Raw genomic sequence first — 27,411 nt, 5'->3', positions numbered from 1 at the left:
CCAGCAGAAAGCTGTAAAGATAAAGACGGGAGTTAATGCATTACTAACAGAAAAGCCAGGATTAAACTTTTTTTTTTTTGAGTAAAATTCTCTATTACCTTAGTAATTTGAAGCATCTGTTTTAAGTATATATAATTTTTTTAATTTTTATTATGGTTTATCACTGTGGTTGGCATATTGTAAAATGGACAAAGGAGGGGATTCTTCAGTACAAATGAGCAGAGCCTGAGAAAGCAGTGTAGAGAAAAGTGCTTTGCATATCAGAGGCCTGATAGGGGCTCTCTATCTGCCAGCAGAGGACAGATCAGCCCTGAGGCAAATTGTGCCCCAGCTGTAGCAGTTTATAGACTATAGACTATATTGTATTAGCAGAGGAGAGTTGTATACAGGAAGCCCCAGTCACATCCATTCCCATTATTAGCATGACCCCAGCACCTCGTGCTCTGTGGGCTCTTGTAGGGGGTGGCAGGGAGCCAGTTACAGATACTGTTCACCTGCTTGAGAGGCCTCTTAGGTGGGGGGACAGGGGGGGTATTCTCCATGGGAGTTTTACAGCTGCAGTGAAACAATGAAATCCCTCCTTAGTTCCTACCCAAAGAAGATTTTTTTTTAATTCTGATATTTTATTAGTTGCAAGAATATCCATCTATTTTGCGCAGTGTCCAGAAAACAAAAAGTACTGTACTCCATGTAAAAATCCATTGAAGGCATTTTGAAAAGTTACAAGCCTAGGGTGGACGTTTTAGAGAAAAATAAGCTATCCAAAAGCATTGCAAGTATCATGCAATATGGAAAAGCAGGCTACTTGCAGAGCATAAGTGTCTGTCTTTAACCGGATTATTATACATATCTCATATTTGTCATTGCTAAAACTTACCCATTTCCTTCATGATTTTTTTTCCTGCTGGGGAGGAAAAAAAAGTAGCACTGACTGTAAGGGGTTCTAAGGTAGCATAATTCACACACCAGGGAGCAGGGAAGCAGGTGTTAGAATGCAAAAATTTAAGCAGGGGGTTGCTGCTATTGCTTATGTGGCCTCAACAGCTGTGCCTAAGAACTTCAGAGCATGTATTTATCTGATGATTAAAACTTGGTGTAGGGAGAGTAAGGATTTTTAATCCATGGAGTCCTCTGATCTCTAAATAGGAGAGGTAAATTTAGCAGTTTAGGAAGGTAGTTCTTGTAAGGTTTGGCATTCGTTACACATAGCTACAAACACATGAATCATCAAAAAGTCTAAATAAACAGTGAAAATCAACTAAAAGAATGTTACCTAATTCTGTTCCTAGCTACAATATAGTATTTTTGGTAGAATTTTCCCATTAGGTGAAGACAGAAAAATAAGTAGTAGCACAAGCATTAAAAATATGGAAAATATCATTTACATAGCTTTTGCAATTCCTTTCACTTAGTTGTTAAGAAAGCTAAAACTTAAGGGAAACAACATTTTGTAGAAGCAAAGTAAACAGATGAACCAGAAATTCAAAGATAGGTAATTCTTCAGGTTACATGAGTTATGGAAACTGTAAAATCATTGTAGATTTTTCTAATGTGAGACACAAAAGCACAAATCATATTTATAAGGAGATTAAGCAGACATAATCTTTAATGCAAGTAACTAACTCTTCCCAGAAATTGCAAATGAAGCCCACCCCTGAGATCACATAAAAACCTAGAGAGAATCCATATGGTTGTATCTTATGACACCATCTTAGTCTTGTCTTTTATATATCTTCAACAACAATTTTTACATTTCACTAAACTCAGTTATTTCAAGCAACCTGATTAAAAGGAATAAAGTCTCTGACACACTCTTTCTTTCAACTTTTCATCTCCTGCAGCATAATATATGAATACGTCTGTGAAATACAGGTAGTATTAAAAAAATAGGATTTTTTTCACACTAATCCCTTTTTCTTCCACTTACTAACTTTGACTTCTTTAGCTGTCATACTCACTGGGCAAGGAGCACTACATGGCTGGCCTGCTACTACATGCATGCCAGTATACATGTGCTGATTTACCACCTGGCTGCTTCCGAACAGGATGCTCAGTGTCACTTCTTTCAGTCTTGGGGTAGTCACAAATTTTCACTAGCCTTTGAGACATTTGTTTCTTTGTTAAGTGTATATGAAATTGATTCAGACTTAAATCTCTCTGAGTTGTAGAAAATTAGGCAAAACCTGTTTTCTCTATTGTGCAGTTTAGAGATACGGTTTGCAAGTACTGCAACAAGAAATAAATATTTTTTGTAGCATGCTGCCTCGGTAGTTCTGTGTAAGCTGTGATATGATAGCATGCATTCTCAGAAATACTACAAAGAGAAATGCCTAATGTAATACACATCCATACGAAGAATAGTTACAAATAAGTCCTCAGGTAGGTGTTCGTGCTCATGTCAGTTGTACCTGGTCCAGATGGATCTCTTCTAAAGAAAGGAAAAGAAGAAAAGAAAAAAAAATATTCCTCATTATCAGTGTCTTGTAACTTGTATAAACCTGTATGACACAACACTGAAATGTTTCAGATTGGGTTCTGTTTTCTATTTCTTTTTTTCTTTTTTCTTTTTGTTTGCATAATCTAGGTAAGTTTTTTCACTTGAAAAACTGACATAAAAACATTTCAGGAAGCAATCAGAACACATGTTCATTTCACAGCAAGGTATTCTTTATCTGAAAGTTAATTTATAGGCTGTGGTTAAAGAATTTTCCAGGCATGGACACACAGGAGCTTCTTAAATGAGTCTTTAAATGAGCCTTTAAGGTTTTGATTATAATGGTGTGACATTAAAAAGCATTAACTAATTGTGATTTCAACCTGTATGAGTAAGAAAATACTGCTTGATTAAAAAAGATCTTTCTATCACCTTAGATGCAATAATTTTTTTTCAAGTAGTTAATCTCAGACTATTCGGGTATTATTTAATATGCTCACGTATATTAAGGATTTAAGTGCAGGTGCTGTCCTGTTGTTCACTGTACACTACTCAGTGCAAGTAGACCTCTGGTCCAACTTGTAATTTTGCACACTGTTCTAAAAGAAGCGCAAGTACTGGCAAAACATGGACTGAAAAGTACATGAACTCAACACAACAAGTAGTATTGGAGTGCATGTGATGTAAGATTGCATAGAACACACCGAACCAAAACAGTGACTAAGTCCAGTCTTTAAGGACAACTAAAACCTTGTCCATGAGGACAACTGAAACTATGTGTTTGATAAAAGTAGAAAAGGAGATGCGAAAGTACGTGGAGGTCCCCTGCTTTAAATCTCCTACAGAGAAACAAGCAGACTTTGTGTGCTCTTTCATTTCATTTCAGTCCTCACTTACAGGCATTGTAGACTAGTCTAAGGTGGAGGAAGAAAGGCAAAAGGCCGTTTAGTCTGTTTGTGCTTCTGTTTAATTTTTCTGAATTTCTGAGTGGCCTTTGAGTATCTAACTTGAAACATGTGAACAGTGCTTAATATAGCCTCTCAGTATTGGTTCTCTTCTGAGATTTCTGAAATGACACATACCAAAATTCAGGCACTCTGAACTGCTTCAGGAAAATGCAGGTCATCACCTGTTAAATGAGTGATCTACACAGTTATGTATTTTGAATCTTTGATTAAGAGCATTATACACCATAGTGTATAAATGATATACATGCATACATGTATGTATATAATTTATGAGGCTCTATATGTGAATAGCTCATACTGGCAAATAATCATATTTTGACTGTGTATTGACACTTACACCAAATTAGAAGGACCAGATAGTGAAATGTCCCTTATTACTCACAGGATGGAGAAATATTTACTTTGATTTGGGAGACTCAGCACTCCCAACACTGGAGCAGACAGCATTTCAGAAAGAGTAACGACCACATTGCTTTTTCTCTAAGTGTTCTAAGCCAATAATTCATGAAAGTACACCATAATTCTCTTCCCCCCCCCCCCCCCCCTACATAGAATTCTGCATTCTAAAGTATAGATTTCCTAATTAAACTTATGGCAGACATCTTACTCGGTGGCTGAAAAAGCTTTCAGAACCTTAGACAAAAAATAGCTCTGTTCTGAATCAAGAGTTAAACCATGATAGCGTATGTAGTAGTCAGTTAACATCCTCACACAATGGTGGACTTCACTGGAAAAAAAATCAAATAAAAATCTCGAAACAGAATAATGAATATTGTGACAGTATGAATACTATACTATAAGTATGAATATTGTACTAGGAATATTTGAGGTCATAGTATAATCAAATTACAGGCAGGTGTATTCAAATCAGAAAGCTCTAAATTCAGACTACAGAGCATCCTTGTAATCTTGCCAGAATTGTGCCTGTTTGCAATAAACACAGCTCAAAAGTTCTTTGCAGCTTCCATGTTTTTTGCTGGAGCTTAATATTCTAGCTCCACAGAAGCTGTGATCTTGTCAAAAGACTAAAATAGTAGCAAGGCCTCTTTCATGAAAATTCCAAACTGGTCTTTTCTCAGTAAAGAAAAGGAAAGTATATGAACTCTAAGTGATGCATTTAAATAAGGCCTGATTAAACTATAGCACTGAAATTCGTCAGGCCTTTATCATCCTTGCATGATGTGGGCTCCAGCTGCAAGTTTGTGATGTATAAAGATTCTTGACATCTAAGCACTGAAAAGGAGGTGGTGACAGCTCAGATAGCTGTGGCCTCTGCTGTTCTCAATCTCCTCATGTTGTAGGAGATGTTTTTAAATTATTAAGAAAGATTTGATCACTAAACCAAGCAATTCTAGTTGTAGTCTGTTGTCTGTGACCTGCCATTTGTAAATAACATTTTTTTCTGACATCTAGTCACATTCTATAAAGATGAGCATTTCAGACCATATGCAACTACTGTTTTGTTACTGTGGTTCTAATCAATAATGTTTCTTGAAACTGGGCAAACAGGATGAGGCATTGCTAGACAAAGTTGATGCCAGCTTTAACTTCTGAAGTACGCAGAATTTAAAAATGAATTGCAAACAACTTTACTATTAAGAAACACAAGTTTTCTGGAAACAGAGTGTTTAGGACAGGCAGTGCAGTCATTCTTAGCAATACTGAGAACCCAATTCTTCAGGACTGGCCAAAGATTTTGCAGACTTCTGTTTTCACCAATTATTACTGTTTGAGGCTGCCTCTTATGAAATACTGTTTTTTTGCATTTCTTCTTTGGAGATAAACAAGCAGAAAACATGACAGACGTAAAAAATATTATACTCCTTGATGGAGTCTTCCTTAATTTGTTCCGTCTGGTTTATAACTTGAAATTGTGTGTTTTCACAGGATTTTTTACTCAGATCTCTACCTTAGCTGATGTTCAAGAGAATGTCATGGAATATCTCCATGTTCTTAGCCGACCAAAGGTTATTGACCAAGAGCACGATGTAGTATGGACTGAAGCATATATTGACAGCACTGTAAGTCTGCATGATAAAGCATTTAATACAGGCTGACTGCATATAATGAGGAACTGGGAGCAAAACTGTTGTAGAAACACTAGTTGTGCATCTGATTACTGTTGCTGGAATGTGACAATTCAGTGTAAGAATCAGGCTTAATACGTTACAAGTAAATAATTCAAGATTGCTGAACTTTAGCAGATATTTATAAATTGTATATTCCATAGAAAATAATGAAAAAACATGCTTGACAGCATAATTTTAAAATTTATGATCTCCAAATGTACATTTTATTAATCAAAAATGGGAATTGAACAGAAATTGATTAGATTAACTATTTTTTTCCATATGTTTAAAAACATGTCCGTGAATATATCTGTATAAAAGCAAGGATCAAGATTTTTAATATATAAAGTGGGTCAACATCTAGTGGACAACTGTGAAGAGAAGAATAATGAGAAGATTCTGCCTTTTAAGGTGGATTGAATAGGTGATTTGATATACAAAATTGTCATAAATGTCCAATATTAATGGAATGAACCTTTGGAGTTGAAGCAGAACTTGCTGTTATGCAGTGACTGAGCACTCATGATACTTCTGTATCATTTGTGGTAAATTCTCAGATTTGCAGATAAAAGTGGTTCATTTTCATGGGTTGGTCTGAAACAGCTTCTTATCCATTTTATTTTCCTTATTATGTTTCTTTTGATCCAATTAAAATATTTTGGTTTGCATATTATCTATAGAACTAGAATTTGAATCAAATATCTGTCTTTTAGTACAAGTGATGCCAAGTATTCAATATAATGAATAGAAGGTCACAGATGACTAGTGGCAAAGCTGTTTCCTTCTGATTGTTTAAAATTATTACTTTCATGAAAATGGGCCAAGGTGGGAGAATCTCATTAGCTTCACTTTGATAATTTTTTTTTTTTTTTTTTGAGGGGGTGCTGATGATGGCATTGTTTGTTTTGTTTTGAGTCTGTAATGCTTCTACAAGGTTTACTTTTAAATCAATACAAAAATATTCTAGGAAAAAAAGCACCTGGGGAATAGATTTTTGCTTCATTTTCACATTTGATTTAGCTCTTTTCTATTCTTCAGTTGTGGCCATGGGTGCACTAATGTAAAGTAAATACTAAAACTGCAGTTATGAAGGAGAAACAAAAAATTGCTTGACAATACTGTTTTGGGGAGAATTTACTGATCTTTGTTTTTTTGTTTTTGGTTTGGGTTTTTTTTTTTTTTTAAAGAACATATTAATCTAGTCTCCCCTTTGCTCTCTTTCTTTTATTGAAACATAAGGATGAGATGAACAGAAATTACCTGTTATCACTGTCCACTGTCCCTTCAGGGCATCCCATGAAATGGAGAGATGACTAGGAAAACCTAGTTCTTATCCACTTCTTTCTCTTATATGCTTGAAGTAATCAGTGTGTATATGTTGAAGCAAGTTTGTGTATTTGCTAGAGTGACTAGCAGAAAGAGATCTAAGTGGTGTTTTAGTGTAACCCTCCTCTTTGTCCTTTGCTCATGAATCTTGCATTAAAAGTGCTGCAAACAAAATCTTCCTCCTTTCTCAGCACCAAGTCCTCCCTTTATCTGCCAAGAAAGTAAAAAGTGCTGTTTCAGAATTAATTTTACACTTCAGTCTGTCTTTCATCTGCTAATCTGTAATATTTAGAAAAGTTAGTCTAACTTTCAGTGATTCTCCTGTAGGTTATGGAAAGGCTAAGGAAAATTAATAACTTAATGTTGTGTGAAATACTAAGTGACTACAGCAGGGGTGGGTAAATGCAAGTGAACTTAAGGACACTAGAGGGAGCATAGAGAAGGAAGGCTGAGAAAACAGGAAAATTAAAAAAAAAAAAATGGAGCTGTTACATCCTTGAATAAGGGAACTGTTTGAATCCAAACAAAAGCTGTTTTTACTGCAATCAAAATACTTCTAGGTTCTTCTCTTACTCTTCTTACTCTGTTGACTAAGGCTAATTAATGTCATTCTACGCACCTATATATATTTATATACATGCACATGTATATGCATAGACATATGCACTCATACATACTCACATGCTCACATACATTTTTAAGTGTCTGAAAACTCCACTCAGGACCTAATGATTTGGATACTATAAGAAAATATTTTGAAATATAATACTGTCATCTGCTTAGTTGCAAACTACATTTCTCCTCCCTCCTCTCCCCTTAAAAGAAACCTCATAGAAAAAGGAAAAGGATAAATCAGCGTAGTCACATACAAAACTGGAAATAGCAATGAAGGGAACCTTGTAACAAACCATATGTGCTTCAAAGCTGCCTGTGCACTATTTTCAGGGACAGATTGCCTGGCCATCTCTAGTGTCTTGGCATTGGAAGTGCCATGTAAATAATCCTCTCCATCTTATAACTTGATTTTCACTGACAGTTTGTGATCCCATTCCTCCATGGCTGCTGCTTGGACCTTGCCAGGTCAGAAATAGTAGTGTATTTCCAGACGGCTTAAATGTTCTTACCATCCAGCTGCTTCAGAACAGCCATGGCTAGATTCTCAGGGCTATATATACATGGTTGCAATCAGTGTCACTGTGCCCTAACAGCATGGAGTATACTTCCCCCTTCCCTTCTCACCAAACATCAGAGCTAATTGGCCAGCTGTGCTATTTCTGAGCAAGCAACATTAAGCTGGAGCACACTGGGATCTGGACAGAAAGAAGCTGGACAGGAGTAGTCTTAGGATACAAAATGTTTCCCCTGATGCTTCAGCCTGTTCTCATCCAATATTTGTCTAGGACAAAGTCATCTGTGAAAGCCAGAAGTTAGGTTATTTAAGTGTTTGATACCACTTAGGAATATTCCCAGAAGAATATTGCTACTAAACAAAGGCATCTAACTCCTGTTTCTGTTCACCTTTCCTGTAAAAGAATGCCTGCAAAATGTTCATACAGCTGCCTCTTCAGCCTAACTGACACTCTGAGGTGCTTCACTTACTGTTAGAAAAAAGTATGGCATTCACAGAACAGAAATCCTTGGCAAGATATCATGTGCAGAAAATGTAATACAGAGGAACCTGTACGTATGTCAGGTCTGTGTTGCCTTTTACACCTCTGGTAGCTGAAAAGGTTACAAAGCAGCCGAGTCGGGGCCTCTCTGGGTAACTCCCTGCTTCACAGGCAGGGGACTGCCACTTTCTTTTCTGCCTTTAGACTTTGTTCTCTCCCCAGTGGTTCCTGACTTTGAAGAGGTAACCAGCTAGCTCCTAGGGTCAGTTTTAGTTACCATCCGTCAGGAAATTATTTGTGTGTTGTGTTTCTTCCATGAAACACAGGATTTCATGATGGAAACATTATTATCAGTGGCTCAAAGCCTCATTTCTTTCAAAACAAAAGCCTTTTTGATGTAGGAGTGATGTAATTTTAAGAGGTGTCACAGACTCTCAGAGAAACTTAACATTTCTGAAATAATTTTGAACTTACATCCGTGGAGAACAGGGCTGTTTCCCTATTGTACTTGGTGTAGCCATTCCCTTGAGAAATAGTCTTTATGGGCTCATCTTGGGCTAATTCTAAAGTCAGATTCACTATAGCTGGAGTGCCAGACCTGTAACAAGCTGGTAGCTTAACCGCTGCCAACACCTTTAAGCTAAAATGTGGGGACTGAAGTATATGTGCCAGCCAGTGTCTAGTCTTCTGATTCAGAGTCCTCTGATCCAAATTCCCTATCTTTCCCTAGGCTTTGTCTCTTTTCCATTTGCATTTCTCTAGTCAGCAGTTTGATATGCACTAGAAGTGAGTAAGCTTTGCTGGATCTGTGTGGTTCTATGGGAAAGGGTGTTCGGGCTGTTAAGTGAGGGGACAGCCAGATGATTCCTCATTGTGGGGTCTAACAGGAGAAGAGATTGTTTTGCTACATGCTCGTGTTCAGCTGTACAGCCTAGGGGTGCTCTAAGGGCCAGCCTGGATGGCTGCAGATGGGACATGTGTACAGTGAGGTCTGGACAGCACTCCGACACACCAGTCTCAACTTTTTTGCCTCAAAAGTAGGTCACACTGGGATCTGATATCACTGCTTCAGCATCGCTAAGGCCTACCAAGTACATAATGCTTCAGAAAATAAAACACCTTATTGGGTGCTTAAAAACAGAGTTGGATTTCTAATTGAAAGTTTCCAAAGGTACTCTTCCCCGAGTAGAAAACAATTTTAAGAGTATAAAAGTATTTCACGGAGCGAACGATTTTAAAGTGGTCAAATGACTTATTTTAAGCATATGTGCATCTATAGCAACTCAATGCAAGTGAATATGTTGAGGGGAAAAAGGAAAATTGCCTGGGCATCAGAGTATTCAAGTGAAGTAATGCACAGAGGTAGTCTCTTGGGATTATGGGTAATCACCTATAATGCACAAAAGCCTTCAGTTCATTCTTACGGTAACATCTACAATGTGGAGAAACATTACTTTTTGCTGCAGGAAATAAAGAAGAAAAAAAAAAAAAAAAGACTGGACTGGCCCCTGAGTTCCCACTGTTTAAAAGCTCATGATTGAGAATTTGTTTATTGGAGCGTATAATTTGACCTACTTGGACCTTTGTTGTCTCCTCATGGTGAAATTTGTTTCTCATAAGTGTACCTGTATAAATTCTCTGGATCTAATGCACCATTGAGTTAATCTCCTTCGGGCTATTAATTTCAAGCTGTGAGCAGATTCAGGAATATGTTACCATGTTGCCTCTGTTCAGTCTCCAATTGGAGGATTCCTTTGCATAAAAAGAGCAAATTATTATTTCACTTAATATTTTGAGATAACTTTCCAGTGCTTCAGAATTTAAGAGTTCACTTAAGAAAACCAAGTGTTCTGAGTCATTACAGGTCATGATTCATCATAATATAAACAGTGACTGGTTTTTATTCTTTGTACTTTTCATAGTGTTCAAGTGCTATATGCTGATTCTTCATTTGCAGTATCCCCACCTCCTCATAGACATACATTAAATGGTCGATTTTAGTTCAACTCTACAATTTATATACACACACACATACATATATCTTCTTCTTCTTTTTTTTTTTTTTTCAAGCAAAGATTTTTGAAAATATTTTCTGACAAACAGGCTGATACTCTGCTAGTAAGGCAACCTGTCCAAGAACCTTATTTCCCCTTATTGGGGCAATAAATTAAGGTAGCTCCACTGACCTAAAGCCTAGACTAAGTATTTCTGAAATGCTTATGATGGATATTACAATTAAATTATTACATATAAGATCAAACTTCAATTTATTCTTCTTCATCCTTAAAAAAAAATAAGTACTATGTAGGCATACTTTTTACTCTGGTTCAGGTTCTTTGCAGAATTTCAGTAGGAAGTATAGGAAACACACTTCTCGGATAGCTGTCACATCAGAATCCAAATGTTTTAAGCATGGATATTTAGATTCAGGGATACAGTTCTCCATCAAAGGATGAATTCTAAGCTAGCTCCAGAGAAGCAAGGGAAGCTGTATACGTGAAGTTGTGTGTATAATGTGCAGCAATATAACAGAAAGTCCTACAGACTGAAAGCTATTATACTGGCATTTTTTCCATCCAGGAGTTTCTGGTGAGGTATAAAAATGCTGTTTAGTGTTTCTTCCATTCACACAGTTTTCTTTGTGTTCAATGCACAGAAGAGCTTTTATGAAGTAACAAAAATTAAATAGGACCCCTTTTCCACTAGCTTCTATTCCCAGAGTTATCTTCAAATACTTTTTGTAGCACAAGTTAATTGTGCTATTATACTAAGTGGGTGTAATTAGCATTTTTATCACAGTAAAAGGTTCCCTGGGCCTCTATTTCAAAACTAACTTCTAGATTGTAGTACTGGTGTGCATTAAAATGCATCAGTGTTCAGAATGCTCATGTACGTCTACAGCAAGTAAATATTGATAATCAATGCAGAACAGAATGTCAGGAGATGTCATTAATCAGCAGCTGTTAAAAGAAAATGTACACACAGGCACTTTTTTTTTTCTGGTAATGTTTTAAAAACTAGAAATCTCTGTTGCTTTTTTCCCAGTCCCCACTTTAGACTTGGTTACAAGTTCTTAAACCTCCCTTTGTGGCCAGCATCTCTTAATCTCTAATAATTTACAACTCTTTATCAGAGAATGTCATCACCACTGACTGACTCTGAGGTTCCCACGAGAATTTCCTTTTCTTGCTTTGACATTTGAGTCAGTTGGGTTAGGGAAGGAAAATCTCGTGCATGGATGCCAGACCTTCCATCAGGTAGGTTTGTTTTTAAAATAAGGTTCTTCAAGCTCTACTTCATCTTCTATAAATTTGGAGTGGTTTTTTGAAGATTCTGATATAGGAGAAAGAGTAGAAGGTAGCCCAGGGAATGCCTTCTTATCAGCTCTTCAGTCTGGATTAATTTTCCTGGAAAAATATAACAGCTCTGACCATTTAATCTTTTTTGAAGCTTCTGTAAGAGCATGATTACAGTTTGAAGTTGTAGACCATCTGGTCTAGAAATCATGGTCTGCTGTATTTGCACTGGGATCTTACAGATCTGGGAGAGTGCTTGAAACATTAACAATGGTGATCAATGCAGCTACTTGCGCACACAATAAAAAAAGGTTATGGATATATTTATATGTAAGTGCAACATCCCTTTATGCTCATGATTAGCGGGCTGCCTGTGGAAATCTTCATTGACAGTCCAATAAAAAAAACCTTTGAGCCATGACTTTTATGAGTTCTGTGGCCCAGAATTTCCAGTTGCCATAATTAAGTATTCTCATTTTCTCCTAAACAGTTCTAATGTTTGTTTTACTGCTGGATCTAGAATAAATGAATTACCATTAACAACATTAACTGTTTCAAATTCGGTAAGATTTGTGTCAACTGTCAAAACATAATGAGTGCTCAAGATAGTAAATGTATAAACCTTTCAACTGAATAGAATTAATACACTCTCCTTATCTTTAAGATGCCGTTCAAAATAACAATGGATGTTCTCTTTTGTTAGAAAATGCACATCTGATTTACTTATGTGAGGCAGCAGGGCACTAATCAGCACAAGGAATGCCGTGCCACTTCAATTTGAGCTTAGAGCCCTTGCTCACACACCAGTGCAAGAGTTGTTGTGCAGCGTGTCCCAATTAAAAAAAAAAAAAAAAACAAAAAACCAAACACAAATTGAGACCTCTGAAATCAAAACTGGGACATGCAAAGGAAAAAAAAGTCCATAATGACCTAGTGGGAATATGGTTACTTCAAATAAGAATTTGTGCATTGTCCCATGCAAACACAGCACATACAAAAAAGGACATGCGTAAGTAGCACCTATGCACATGTATGTATGCATGTGTATGTGTACCTTTCAGCTTTTGAAGTAAACTACTTTGTTTGATAAATTACATGTTTGTTTTACTCCACTGCTAGTGCTGGAACTTAGGCTATTAGGGCAATTTTCAGTGATTGCATTAAGCATTACTACAGAGAGCTAATTGCTAGTTGTCAAAGTCAGTAGAAAAAAATGTTGTAAGGAAATAGCAATGTTTATTTTAATGAATTAACACTTTTCATGTGTATCGCAGTATATGGTATTTACACCATAAAATGCTATATGCAATACATCAAAAAGATGTTTAAAACATCAAAAACAAAAACAAAAACAAAAGTCCTGCACTTAAAGAGGAACATAAAATTTCCTGCTGGGGATGTGGAACGTGGAATGCCATCTGTATTATATGGCACTGAGAAAACTGATTATGTTTGGACCTCTATTTCATAGCAGATGGGTTCATTAAATTTAATAGCCTCCAGAGCCTTTAGAAACAGTGTTAAAAACATGTGGAACATGCTGAGACACTTCACTTCTCGCCCCACAGTCATTATAACTCTGGCACAGACTATAAATACTACAGTACTTTATTTCCATTGAAACGGATTACTATTATAATTATTTTTCCTAGTGTACATTTACATGAGAAATGCAGAATGCAAATTGTACTTTTTCAAACTTTGAGATATGCAGATGATTTCTTCAAATGAATTTTACTGTTCTTTGCACTTGGAAGCTTTGATATGAAGCTTATTTTTATCTTCTTCCTGCGACATCAGCAAGCAGCTGTAATGCCATAGCAAAGCTAGGTCTTAAGCAGCGCTGCTCCCACCGTGGTGCAAATCAGACAAACTTTATATTAAATCATAGAAGGGAAATCAGAGCAGTGTTACATCTTGGCTTTTAGCTATATATTGATTCTCTTTTCTAGTCTTTTATATGTCAGGGTAACTACAGTTTGACCTTAGTCTCTGTTCATCTTCCGTCACTGGAGCACAGAGAGATTAAATATCTCTTTTTGCTTTAAACAGAGTAAAAAACTCTTTTTGAAATATTCTCAGAATTCAACAGATAAAGGAATATTTTAGTGTTATTTACTTTTTTTTTATATTTTATAATGTTTCAAATGAGGGCAGGAAGTCTTACCACGTTTAAGTGTTTTGACACTCTTCCACCTCTTCATTTACATGTTCTGATGTTTAAACTAAATTACTTTTTTTACAGACTTTGTCATATTTGATCATGATTCTTTTTCAAAAAATAGCCCAGTTTCCCAATAACGTTATCAGCCTGCTCTTGTAAAACATAATTCTCAGTAATGCTGTTCAGTTTCCATTTCCTTTCCTACAAAATGCTGTGACTATACACGCTATCTTTTACTGTTTTCTGAGGTCACTCTTGGGTTTAGGTTGTACTGAGCATTTAAATGCAGATTGCCCCCTTCACATCACTGACTTCACCTCCAATTCTGCCACTGACCATCGCTGATATTATCATCAAGACCGGCAAATTGTAATAAACCACTAAAGTCCTACTGCAGTAGATGATGTACGATGACAGGATTAAATAATGATACCTTCATCATATAATTTACATTCAAAGTAATAGGTAAGAATCACAAGTTGCTCAGAAAGGGCAGAGAAAGTAAGGGCACTTAGACAGTGTAGGTCAATTCAATAAGCAATTATCAGTCTGTGAGATCTCAGGCATGAAGGGCGGTATGTGAAAACGTGCACAACTACATGTTGAAGTCCTTCAAATTGTAGTGTCCACTTCTACAGGGTTCTTACACAATTGTTTGTCCAGGCCTTAAGAATCATGGAGTCCTTGCTTGTGTTTGGTTAAACTTAATTTCATGGAAGTATTTGGACAATTCAGTATTTACAACATTAATAGTGTTTCAAAGTGGTTACATTCACAAAACACATCTGCGATTAAATTTTGGTATTCTGAAAATCAGGTAAGTTTTGAATGTTAAAGGAACATGTTTTGCTGTTTTGAGAGCTGTCAAGCACAATGCTGTTACGTTAGGACTTTATCATGAATTGTTAAGCTGTTCTCTGCTGCTTTTGCCGTAAACATGGTGTGTCTTCTGACATGATTGCTTTGCACCATATTACTGTTTCTTCTTATCTGAAAACTGGTTGGATGTATGTGAAAAAGAATCCATAGAATTACAAATGTCTGTAGGTTTCACCTGCTGGATGCTCTCCCACCAGTTACTATATACAAATTAAAGAGAATTGCTTTGCTGTTGAATTTGATTAACAGGCATTTTCATGCCAAAATCACATTGGTCTCATTTGCAAGCACCTGCATGCTAGAGATAGGGCAGCTTGGGACTATTTCCAGCTATGGTCTGCCAATGACATACAGTGCCTTTAGGTGAAGGGACAGAAAATCCTTTTTATTTCCAGCTTGTTTCACAGGGAATTTTCTGGTTTTGTTGTGACACAGAAATAAAATCAAAAGGCGACAAGTCACTAACTAGAGGGAGAATTTGTTTCTAGATCTCTGTATGTTATGGTGAATCCAACATTTTGGAGAATGGTCTATTCTTAGTGAAAATAACTACTTAAAGGCATTCACAGCTGATAACTGTTTGTCTGTCTTTGATCTCATTGCCTCCATTCTGAGTTAAATTGAGTTAATTATAAGGAAATTGTAGCTATTTTGTCAGATAATTACCTTTTTTTCTCTCTGTTTTTGTCTTTAGTTTTCACATAGATTTTTTTAGAGTAAATGATAATGTAGGAGAGCAATGAATTTAGTATAATGTACTAAATCCCATCCTTTGATCTCATATATGTCACTCTGACTTTCTGGAAGAAAGAGGGCAGTGAAGAGGAAATATAATTTATCTGCACTGCTGGAGTAAAAGCCTGAAATAATAAGAAAGACTTATTAAATGATTGGTGCCATTTGAGCTTTGCTGCAGTGGCAGAATTCAGTGCAAAAAGGAAAAGGAGAGAATAAAAGGAAATCATCTTCTCTTTTGTCTATTGTTCTGCAGATACTGAAGTTGTTATTTATAGCTCTCCTTTTTGTATAATCAGGAGATTTCACATACAGCAATCGTGCACACTATACATATTAAACAAAGTTTATCACAGTCATTGTGACGAATATTTACTTTTAAGTTAGTAATTTCTGGAGAAATTATTCAGAAATACACTTTATTCTACAAGGAATAATAGGATGTTTCCTACCGATGTTCTTGCTGCTTGACAGCAAGGCGTTCGACCCTTGCCCACACCATTGTATTTTGTCACATCAGACCTGTCCAAGCAAGCATTTCCCTTAACGATTAGTTGAAAGATGATCTAACTACTCGGTAAATGCATGATCTTCAGCAACATCAGTAGCAGCGGGGAAAAACTTGGAACTCTTATAAGCATTGTCTCTGGAATTCATAAAAGCCATTTCACCTGCACTGATGGCAGATTTTTTGGAAGGAAAATGTAATCACCCTAAATATTACTTCAAGCTGCCTAGTTCTAGGTAAACCATTAAAATCCCTAAAGACTCAATACTAAGGGCTGACAGAAGCAGCCTACAGGGCCATTCCATTTAAGGACTTTTAAGGATTTTATTTTTGTTTTGTTTTAAATTAGTGTTATTTAGTGGCACATAAATACTACAAGACAATATGCGTTAGAAACAGTATACTCAGACCAAGGTACGGTACAACTTACAGAGCTTTCTAATGTCTTTTTATTCTGCTGCAACCAATGACCTCTATATAATAATCAAGAATTTCCAGTATTTTTAGGTTTATTCCAGAAAACTGTCAAAAAAACTACGTAAGTCAGCTATATGCTTGCATTCCATATGGATTACATTTGTTGATTCTTCTTCTTCTTTAATTTACTCTGCAGTAAATCAGTAATATCTCCCTTTATGTACCTGGAGTTACACTGATGTGAAACAGAAGGCAGATTCATTGTATTACATCTCAGTTTAAGGGGCTTGGATTATGCTTCTATTGACTGATGGAACAATCCTAAGATTTTCTTTCTTGGATTAAAGCCTTAAAGCCTCAAAAACTCAGGAGTTACAGTGAATGGCAAGTGGCCTTTATAGGAAAGAAAAGTTTAATTTTTCTTCCCTCCTTCATCTTGTCTTTTTTGTCTTACAATTCAGCTTAAGTAGATGGAGATACAATGAAAGCTGATTTTGCCATAATTGGGGGGGTTGTGCTCACAAAACTTTTGCTGTGTAGCCAGCTCCATGAAAATGGGATTTTAGGTCCAGCATGCCTAAAAATGACCTCAATGTCTGCGGACAGTTCTAGCTGTGAGATAGCTAAAACAATTTTGAGAACTTTTCTAGTGAGTTCTTATAGTATAGGGAATGAAATGGGTGTGAAATTTTCTTGACCTGCCGGATAATGCAATAAGGGGAAAAGAGCAGAAGACAAAGAAATTTGCCTCAGGCCAAAACCACTCAAACTAGATTTCCCAAGCATTGTATTAAATAATGAGAACCTGCATATTTGAAATTAACGAACATCATCTAGAAATGCTCTCAAAGCCATGATATTCTAACAAATCAGCTATTAGCCATCAGGTCAAATTGGCTTTCAGGAAGCCTTGAAATTTCAAGTTGTGCATTGTAGCAATAGAAAGCTTCTTTTGAAATAAAAAAGGTAAGAGAAATGTAGCTCTTTCTACAGAGTAAGTAAATCTTTATAGATCTTGATGAATTCAACTTGCAGTGTGAAGAGTCTATAAAATGCTCCATGGCTTTTTCGATAAAGTGTAGCTATAAAATCTCAGCGTAAAACTAGAATGGTGAAATACATTAGCTACATTCTTGTTAGAAGGGTATGAAGACAAGAGCTAATGAACAAGAAGCAGCATTGATTATGACGTTTTATCATTTATAGTGGTGGCACTAGCCAGATTTGTGGTACCAACCTACCCACAGACTAATATAAAAATATTCTAGAAAAGAGAAGGAACACATTGTTAGATTAGGAGTTTATCCAACTCAGAGATTTTACAGTGTTAAATGAGGGAGAAATTTTGAAGGTTTTTTTTTTTAATATCTCTGTTTTATAGTATAATTTAAAAATAATGCTTGTAACAATTAGAGACTTAAAACTGCCCTCTGATCTTGTACATCTCTGTTAGCTAATAAAATCAGTTGCTTATGCATGTGAACCTGAAACATGTGTTTCTAATTTGGAGACACATGATGGCCACCTTGCTACTAGAGCATAGTATTTTAGCATTTTGGTCACTTATTTCCAAAACACACATTAGACATTTGATTCTTCAATTTTTATACAAAGACTGGACACAATTTTTAATGGCGATCTGTTTTTTGGGTTTAGGTGGTATGCCTTCTTCCCTCACAAAGCAAAGCAATACATTTTCACGTATATTTGAGCTCAATTCCTGGGTTTCTGGCTGTAGTTTTTATGTGGTATTTTTGCATGCAATTTGTTCCTTCTTTTTCTTTATGCTTTATCTGAACTTTTGCAGATGTGCCTTAAGATGGATACCTCAGTGTGTTGCCCTTTCAGAGGCAAATTGATAAACAAGAGGAAAGGTGATTCCCTTTGAAAAGCTATTTGAAACTTTTAATTTACTAGTTGTGCATAAACTGCCTTTCCTGCTGCTTTCTAGTGCCCTTGATCTGTTATCGTATCTGTGGATTTCTTCTCAACGAATGAATTTGTGCTAACGCTTTCGTGCCTTCTTTCTTCCTTTAAAATGGATCCCCTGTTGTTTATCAGCTCAAATAATCTTATGACCGTATGGTATGTATCTCATTATGCCCTCCAGCATACTGCTTCATTCAGAGCAGTTCTGGGCCATTGGTTACCGACATAACCTTCAAGGTATTTTGTGCTAGCTAAATATGAAATTTGTTCAAGAAATTTGCTCATTCAGGAGTGATAAATGGGGGAAAAAAAGAATAAAATATAATAATTATTTTGAATGTATTTTTTAGGCAACTAACAAAGCAGATTGTTCCCACTATAAAAACACTCAATATTTTAATTCTAAAAGATAGTGAGTTTCAGGACTTAGAGGCTGGTACTGGTTCCAGTCTCTGCATCAGACTTATAGAATCAACTAGTTGATTTAAAAACATTTTTGGGAGGACTTGTTCCTAAGCAATTAAGAAAGCGAAAGAGTAAGTCCAGTTTATTACAATCTCCCCTCTCCCAAACCCAGCTCCATTTTAATTTGCTTTGATATTCCTAGAATCTTTTGCATTACAGATTCATGTTCTTATGAGACCAGTTCTCTAGTTATCAAAAGCAGATAGATTACTTTTATTGTGTGTAGCAGTCTTACAGATGAGATTCTCAGTGTTGATTTTTTCTCTATGCTTGATCTTCTGGTGTTGTTCTTGCCTGCTGAATTTCAGTCATTTAAAATTAATCCATACTGTTCTTATTTTTTCCCCTGTGTTTATGCTAAATGTTCCACATTAGTTCTGCAAGTGCCATGCTTTGTCCTGGTATTAGCCAAAGCTTTCATTTTAAGTTAAAGATTCATTGTTTTTATCATAATGTAAAAAAAATAATAAAAAAAAAAATCAGCAACTGCAACAAAAAGAAGCTTAAATAAAGATACTGGAAAGCAAAATCATATTGGATCAAATACTGTAGATTTGTTCTGTCAGTCCACTGATGTCACGAAAGGTTTTATATAGAATACAGATCTTATTAACCCTGTGTCCTTGACACAAAATGATATATAAACTTTTTAATAAGTCAGTTTTGCCTTCATACCTGTAAATAGTGTCCCTTGCAAATAAGAAAATGGTTACTTCTACAGGAAACTGCTAGGCATCAAGTAATTTACAATCTGTTTCTCCATTGCATGTTTTGTGGTCACAGTCCAAACTGTACTGATCTTGAAATGATGCTGTTTACATGTAATAGAGTAAATGTCAGCAAAAACTGTTTCTTCCTTATTAAATGCACATCCCATGAGGTTAAACTGAATGTCTGGTATGAATTGTGCTTAATAGACACTTTCAAAGCTAGGTCCTGAGAACTTTTCATCATGGCATTTCCTTCACTTCTGTTAGGTTGTGGATAATAACTACAGTAAGGGAGAAAGGATTCTCAGATTTCTAAGTTGTACCCCTAAAATGCATGGAGTGATTGTGAGAGCAAGGGAGAGGGACAGAGAGTAAGGGAATGGAAGCAAAGTCTTGCTACACCCTCCACTTCTTCTGGCAGAGCAGGGCTTTGGACACACAGAAGAGACGGTACTCTGAAAAAAGATGGAGAAAAGAGTGGTTTGGGGATAATTCAAATACAAATATTCTTACAGCCATTCCCTTTTTAGAGCATGTTGGATGATTTCAAAATAGACTATAGAAAAGCACATTGGGTTTAGAAATGCAACCCCATTTAATACAGAATAACATGCTCAAAATCACAAATACAATTAGTAAATCTAAGTTTGAGAAGAAATTCTGGCTTGCTTTACACATTCATTAAATCAAATACACTTTCATCCCTCCTCAGAAAGTGGTTATCTTTAGATGTTGGTCTGACATTGATATGTTGAGCAAGTAAGATTTTAATATAGAGCAAGATCAAAAATCCACCGAACTCATTGCAAAATTCTCATTGACCCTTATAGGTATAGGGTAAGGCTCTTTGGTTTTGCTTTGAGGCCAGTGTGGATTTTATTATTGGAGAAAGAAGATGAGTGTCTATCTCCCAAGAGGATTTATGATTAAGAAATTATTTTTATTTCTAGAAGAACTGTCAAAGAATTTGCCCTCTTTCCAGATGTGAGAGTTATGTGAGAATAGATTAAAAAATGAATGAGTATGTATATATGCACCTATCTTCTGGGGCTGATTCTTTTTCTTCCCTCCTTTTCTTCCCCTCCATCCAGAACAACTCTTTACAGTACAAAGACCTTCCTTGATGTTGTGTTTTTGGGTTTGTTTTTTTGCTTTGAAATACAGGTATGAGTATTCCTCCCCCCACCCACCCCCCTACCCCCCAGCTTTATTTCTCTGGGAAGGATTCTCATGCTATTATCTATTGCCTTCCTAACAGTCTTTCTAAATGTCTCATTTAAAAATAATTACCGTTAGTAATTATTAAAATGATACTATCTGTTCTTCTAGAGGTGGTACAAATGCTAACAAATACTAAAGAGTATCAAGGGTATATAAGAAGAAAGAGCCCAACCATATAGTTTGATGCCATTTTACATGGATAAGAGCCAGAATCTTACTAGTATGTTGGATATTTTATGTGTATTGTCATATTATGTGTAATGATGGTCAGTTTTAGAAATTTCTTTTCCTTTTGATATTATGAGTAAGAGCAAGGCTGAAAAAAATAATTGTTGTCTAGAATATAGGTGTATTACTTTCAGTTCTCTTGTGTATGTAGACAAAATGGACATTTCATTGTTATTTTATACAATGTGAAACCACATCAATGCTTCTAAAGCTGAATATTACATGGCTAACTGGAATGTAGTATGAGGTTGTTTTTCTTTGTTTTTACCAGACTTTAGAGTTATGATCAGAAGCTCTTTCTCAGTTTCTGCCTTAGTTCACTGATGCATCCTGTTCTGGCTTCCCTGGTTATTCTTTTTGCATGTCTAAAAGCTTGTTGAAGGGCTGTTACTTAAAAGTTCAAGATAAATTTGCTTATAAATTGGAGTTGACAAATTCTGATCCTACAAAAGGGATAAAGAACTGTTATCATTTGGCAATCCATATCTTGTTCTTAATCCACTTACCTACACCTCTTTGATATCCAGGGATTCCAATAATTTTTCATCTTTTGAATATAAAAATATGTGATTTAAATTGTGAGCTTTCTAAACTGTTGATATTGCTTTAGCAAATCAACTAGTGCTAAAAGCAAGCACAGTAAAAGAAATTGTATAGTAAATACTTAAAAATAAATTAACAAAAATAAGAGAAAAATATTAAAATACTGTTTTCCTGTACCTTCAAAATTTTACTTAAATTAGATACTTTACTGTAGGTAAGCTCGTATCATCACCTTTGTACTAAACTCTGATCTGGTGGTATAATTTATCTTTAAACTGATCTTGATCTTAGACTGGTAAAAGAAAAGGGGATGCATTCCAGACAGAATTATTACAGTTTATTAAAATCATAACACATGCCTATTACTTATATGAAAGCAGAACCAAACTAGTTCAAAACAAACAGGCAAAAAACCGTAACGTACAGTGTAAATAAACTAATTTTTGAGGCAGCAGACATGGTTTTCTCTGTAATAGGATTGCTATACCAGAAAACAGTAAAAATAAAATAAATAATAAAGGTATAAATTTCTTCTAATTATTTTCAGGTTAACTTAGTGTGCAGAGTAGAGATATGATCATCTGTGAAATTTAATGTCATCTGGACATATCTATACATTTTCTCAGCAGCAACAGAAGTTAGAATAATACTTCCAAATGATTTACATTGCTACGTTCACTTCTGTACCATTAATACGAAGGGGCAGACTGACTAACCACTAACTGATTAAAGCAAAACCAAACAAACCTAAAACCTACTATCTTACTGAAATTTAAATAAACTATATTAATGGAAATATAGGAACTGTCATCAGTTATGTCATTTAAATTGTATTACAACTTCAGATTTTATACTCATACATATTTAAGCATTTTGGAAGCTTCTGATAATTTTCAGGGCCAGGAACATTTAGGAACTTGTGCCTCTAAATCTAGCAACTAGTTCTGAAGCTGTGCTCAGAGATGGGGACATTTCAAGAACTGTATGAATTTAAAAAAAAAACTACTAATAAATCATTCACTGCCAGAATAACTGTGCAGTTGATGTGTTGGTAACCAGTAAAATACGGGCACTAAACAATGCACAAATAAGCATAGCAAACCCTCCTGAAGGATAGCTCTCTGCTGCGGGTGCTTGTCTGTTTATCCATCCTCTTAGATCAATTGTACAGCTCATGTTTAGTGATATTACAGAAGATCTTAATTACCTTTAGACCCTTTGTGTGCTTGTAACCCAGAATATTTGCAACAACTTGAGAGCTGGAACTCGTAGAAATTTGAAGTCAGTGCACAGATCCTACATGAGATACAAGAAGGACTATCAAAACCACCATCACCTAAAATAAATATTGTCTCAATTTATGCAAGGTGTAACTATGTCTTTCCTGATAGGAGTTTCAGAGAAAACTTATTTACAGTCTCACAAAACAGCATTAAATTTCTTTACAGTGGAATGAAAATGTACTCTGCGTGTTTAGTTCTGTTGTGCACGTTGTCCACAGCTGAAGTGCAATTGAAACTAGTTGCCTCCTTGACTTGAAAAAGGTCACCCTCAAAATATAAAACTTAATAATACATCAATCAAATAACTGTAACGTTTTGGGAAGGCCATTCTTAATTATCTGCTATTGGTAGCACTCTAATACAGATGATCCCATTTTTGGAAACTGTTCTTTTCAGTCTTTTCTGTATGCAATAAAAAGACTAAATATGCAGATTTTAATGTAAAATATGACATGTATTACATGATGTGTATCTTACAACCATTACTTTTATTTGGAGTTGTCTATATTTAGAAAAATATTCCAATTCCATGCATGAATGTTTGCAGAGTTTTTGATTAGGAAGCAAATATCTACTATATAGATGATAAGAGAATTAGTTATATCAGTAATTTCTGTAGGAAAATCTAAATGTTTAGTTTGTTTATGTTTATACATAATATTTATTTGCATATATTTATAGTAATGTTTATACATTATATTTATTTGCATATATAGACAGAATTAATCATGGGACATCTATTTTGCATTAACATGTTTTTCTTTATTGATGTAATAATGAAGATAGAACTCACTCCCTTTAAACACATGCATGAGGCCAAACTTATGTTTGTGGTGTGTGCAATGTTCATGGAGTATCTGATCTCATGAGTCAGTTCTACTGCCTTAGTCTTTGGTCACGTGGCTTATTTGCAAAATTAGCATAATTCTTAAAAAAAGAAATCTAATTATGACTGAAGTTTCTAACCAAACATTGCATTTAAATTAATCACTCTGGGTAATTTAAATGCAATTTTTCCTGTAAATATTTTCTATTCATTAGAAAGAGAGGTCAGTTAGTTTATGCAATTAAAAGAAGTGCAATCACAGACTCACAGAATAACTGAGTCTGGCAGGGCCTCCTGTAGGTCGTCTAGTCCATCCCTGTGCACTCGTGGATTACCTGGAGCAATGTTGCCCAGGACTGCATCCAATTGGTTTTGAACATCTCCACAAGGTCTCGGAGCGGTGTTCTCCAGTGTTTAATCAATCACTCTTACAGTGAGAATGAAAGAATATTCCTACGAGTGTGGATTTCTTTTTCTGTTAACTTCAACAAAAAGTTCAGACGGCAGATGCAGACAGATATGACTTAATTAACCATTTAAAAAATTGGACATATTTAGAATATTTTGGGGTGTGTTCATGCTTTTAATTTTAAAACCAAGGTTGCTACATGGTGCATTAGTAATTATGCAGTCATTTACGTTAATAAACAGTTATGTATTTTAGAAAAATGTGTAAAATCTTCAAAGGGTGAAGCCATTTTATTACAAACATGCTTGGAATGTAATGTAGTTTTTTTAATGTGCTCTGCTATTTCTTAATTCCAATCTGATACCTTTGTAGCTCTTGTGTTTTATCTTTTGCATATTTCACAAAAGCTAACTTCTTTCCTTTCCTAAATCTTTAAAATATCTTTTTTAAAAAAGTGAACTAGAATTGTAGTTTTTATCTGTATTTTATGACTCTCTTCGCCATAGCAACATTTACATTTCCTCTGACTGGTATACTTTGCATGCAGTGCACAGTCTACCCTTGACTAAAATGTGGTACTTTCTGCAAAATATGTGGTAGCACAGTAAAGCAATTATGTGAACAAAGAAGGATTTTTATTGACTCCCTTAAAAAAATGAAATGCATTTTCTTTACAGATGTTGGCCCAGTAAGCTGCAGGTTAATGTCATTTTTTTAATATTTAGACTGAAATCTTAACATCAGGAACATCCCAGTAGGAGGCTGAATTTTATTTCTTCCTCCATGTATGACATAATTATCTGATGCCTGTGGTACTTACATAGTTCTAGGAAGTGGAGAATAAGTGTATAGATTGTAAAAGAAAAATCACCAAAATCACAGTATTTAAATGCTGTATCTTATAGAAACTGAGTAAGTAGATTTTAATACAGAAAATTAATGTTTTCTGCTATAAATTGAGTTTGAATGTTCTTTCTGTTCTCTCCCAAGTTCTTGTTGGTTTTGGGAAGAGCTGTGGAAGACTGCTTACCCATGTATGAAATGCTTTGCATTTCTTAATACACATAAATAAACCTTTCTCTACCCCTATATTTAATTATATTATATGATGCCATAAACTAACAGCCTATATGATAGACTACCTGTCACAGGTATGCACTAAGTGTTCTATTCTTTTTTTTGTCTCGTTCTTTTTAAGGAGCTTCACTGATAACTCTGACAACTTCCTCCTAGCTGTGGTGTTAAGTACAGGACCTACATGCTTGCTGCAGTATTGTACATCTTTCCTGAAAGTGTATTTCCAAAAATTCCATGCATTCATACAAAGTTCCGTACATTCAATGCCAAATTCAGTATCAGTATGTGACATGTACAGGATGAGTCTGAGCACGGCAAACCACTGTTAACTTAGCTATGTGTAGATGTTACATTTGGTGGAGCTCAGAAACTATTTACAGAAAGGGCCGTACTATCAAAACTCTATTCATAGTTGTTGATAATTTACTGGCATGTTTGTACTTAATTTCTATTAATTTGCATTGTATCTGATTATGGAACAATCAGGTCACTAGGGTTGTTAGCCTTTTTGTGAGAGACTGGAGACATTTAAGTGCTTGCCAGGAGAATAGTACTGTGGAAATGAGGTCAGTGACTGTAAATTAAGAGTTATTTCTTTATTTTTGACTGCTTTAACGTAAATACATTGCAGTAGTATAAATTTTTGGCAAAGATAATTTCTTGCAATTGTTATTAGAAAAATAGGAAATGGGAAATTAATTTCATAGTGATTTATATTATTTTTCTTTCTCTAATAATAGAAAAGAATAGAAATACTTTTTTGGTATAACAAGAAACTGCTGCATATAATTTAGTTTTTCAGGAGATTCTTTTTTGCTGTTTTTCAAATAAACATAAAGTTGAATTCTGATCCAACAGAACAATAACTGTAATTCTAGTATGTTTTCCTTTAAGACTTCTAGACTTGTTTTCTTGGAAATCTAGGACACATAGCTACATAATGTTTTGAGTAAATTGTTGAAATGGCTATAAAATATTTTAGAAATGTATGGGGTTTGTTTTGGAATTATCATGAAGTCATTTACAAAATCAGTCTTTGTGAACTTCTTTTGTTAAGGGTGAAAGGAGGCAGACTTCTATGAGGTCTGGCATGGAGTACTTAGCAGAACTACTGGTCCCGTAATAGGTGCTCTCTTCTTCTAAAGACACATTTCAGATCCGTCTGGGGTTTTGTTTGTTTCACATTTACCTGATGCAGGAAACAGCACAGCATCCTCCTTTGCCTGTCTTGGTTTGTTTTACCATGTTAGTAGTGCATGTAACTCTTTTCCTGATTATACCAAACACATTTCCATGAAGGGCTCAAAACAATACTAGATTATTTGCAAATGTGGAAAGCATGACACTGTGTGCAATAACAGTACTGAAAAACCACCTACAGTTATTTATTCTGTGTTACATTGTTTGACAGGGACCCCAACTTGACCTGAATTTAGAGCTGGAATTCTCAACATGTCTTACTGGAATCAAGCATACATGCTCAGGGAGCTTGCAGTCTCTGAAGGTTTTTTTTTTTTTTACAACACAAAATAGAATAAGAAAATTTGTTTGGTAAAGAAAATTTAAATTTTCTGGGAAAGATAAATAGGTTAAAAGAAAAGAGTTTGAAAACAAATCCCCTTCCCTTTTCTTCACTGTGTCCTTGCAAGGCCCTAAGCTCTACTCTTGCTCTTTAAAAGTTGTTTGGTTTTTTTTTTTTTGTGATCTTTAGACTTTTAGACTTCATCACTTTGCAGCAAGATTTACACAGTTCCATCAAGATCCTTAAGTCTGTTTTTCTTCATCAGAAAATGCTCTCAGGTTTGCTTTGGTGCTTACAGGTCTGCAGGCTGCTGTTCCTGCCACACCTGGCGGTTGAGCAGCAGCCTCTGCTTACCAAGCGGCGTGTGGAGGAAGGTCCCCTTCCCTGTGGGGGGCTCCTCCTAACCCAGCCTGCAACAACCAGGGGACAGCAAGTGACCGGACATCCTACCCGCACCTCAGCCACTCATTTTAATAAAACACGTATTACCCAGGCAGTAAACAAGGAACAAGTAAAACAGATATATGTCCCATCAGGTATCTTCTTTAGGAGACAATCATTAGAGGGAGGAAAGGAAGAGACATTAATGGAAAATAAGTAAGAACGGGAGGTACTTTGGTGTGGTTGGAGCCAGATAAAGACTCTAAAGTGGCATAGTTTACCATAGGTGCAAGTAGAATCGAAAGATCTGCAGTGCTTTATGAGGGCCAGGGAAAGATCGTGTAGTTCGCTGCAGGGCTGCCTCTTGGCAGTGTCTAAAATGAACCACGGGAAGCAGAGGGACCCGCTGGG

The 27,411-nt window shown here is 35.6% G+C and overlaps 1 protein-coding gene across 5 annotated transcripts in view; it reads left to right on the top strand.

Moving 5' to 3' along the window:
• The window catches only part of CACNA2D3 (calcium voltage-gated channel auxiliary subunit alpha2delta 3), a 468,802-nt gene that overhangs the window by 302,546 nt on the left and 138,845 nt on the right, over positions 1 to 27,411 (top strand). For all 5 annotated transcript variants that reach the window (XR_008821687.1, XR_008821689.1, XR_008821688.1 and 2 more), the window contains one exon: positions 5,290 to 5,423. Coding sequence is in view for 2 of the 5 variants with exons in the window: in XM_056337957.1 (XP_056193932.1) it covers positions 5,290 to 5,423 (134 nt within the window). In the remaining 3 variants the exon portion in view is untranslated. The remainder of the gene's footprint in view (positions 1 to 5,289; positions 5,424 to 27,411) is intronic.

The sequence above is a fragment of the Falco biarmicus genome, chromosome 4 (assembly GCF_023638135.1).
Source record: "Falco biarmicus isolate bFalBia1 chromosome 4, bFalBia1.pri, whole genome shotgun sequence".
Lineage (NCBI taxonomy): Eukaryota > Metazoa > Chordata > Aves > Falconiformes > Falconidae > Falco > Falco biarmicus.
This window is presented reverse-complemented; position numbering and strand designations above follow the sequence as displayed.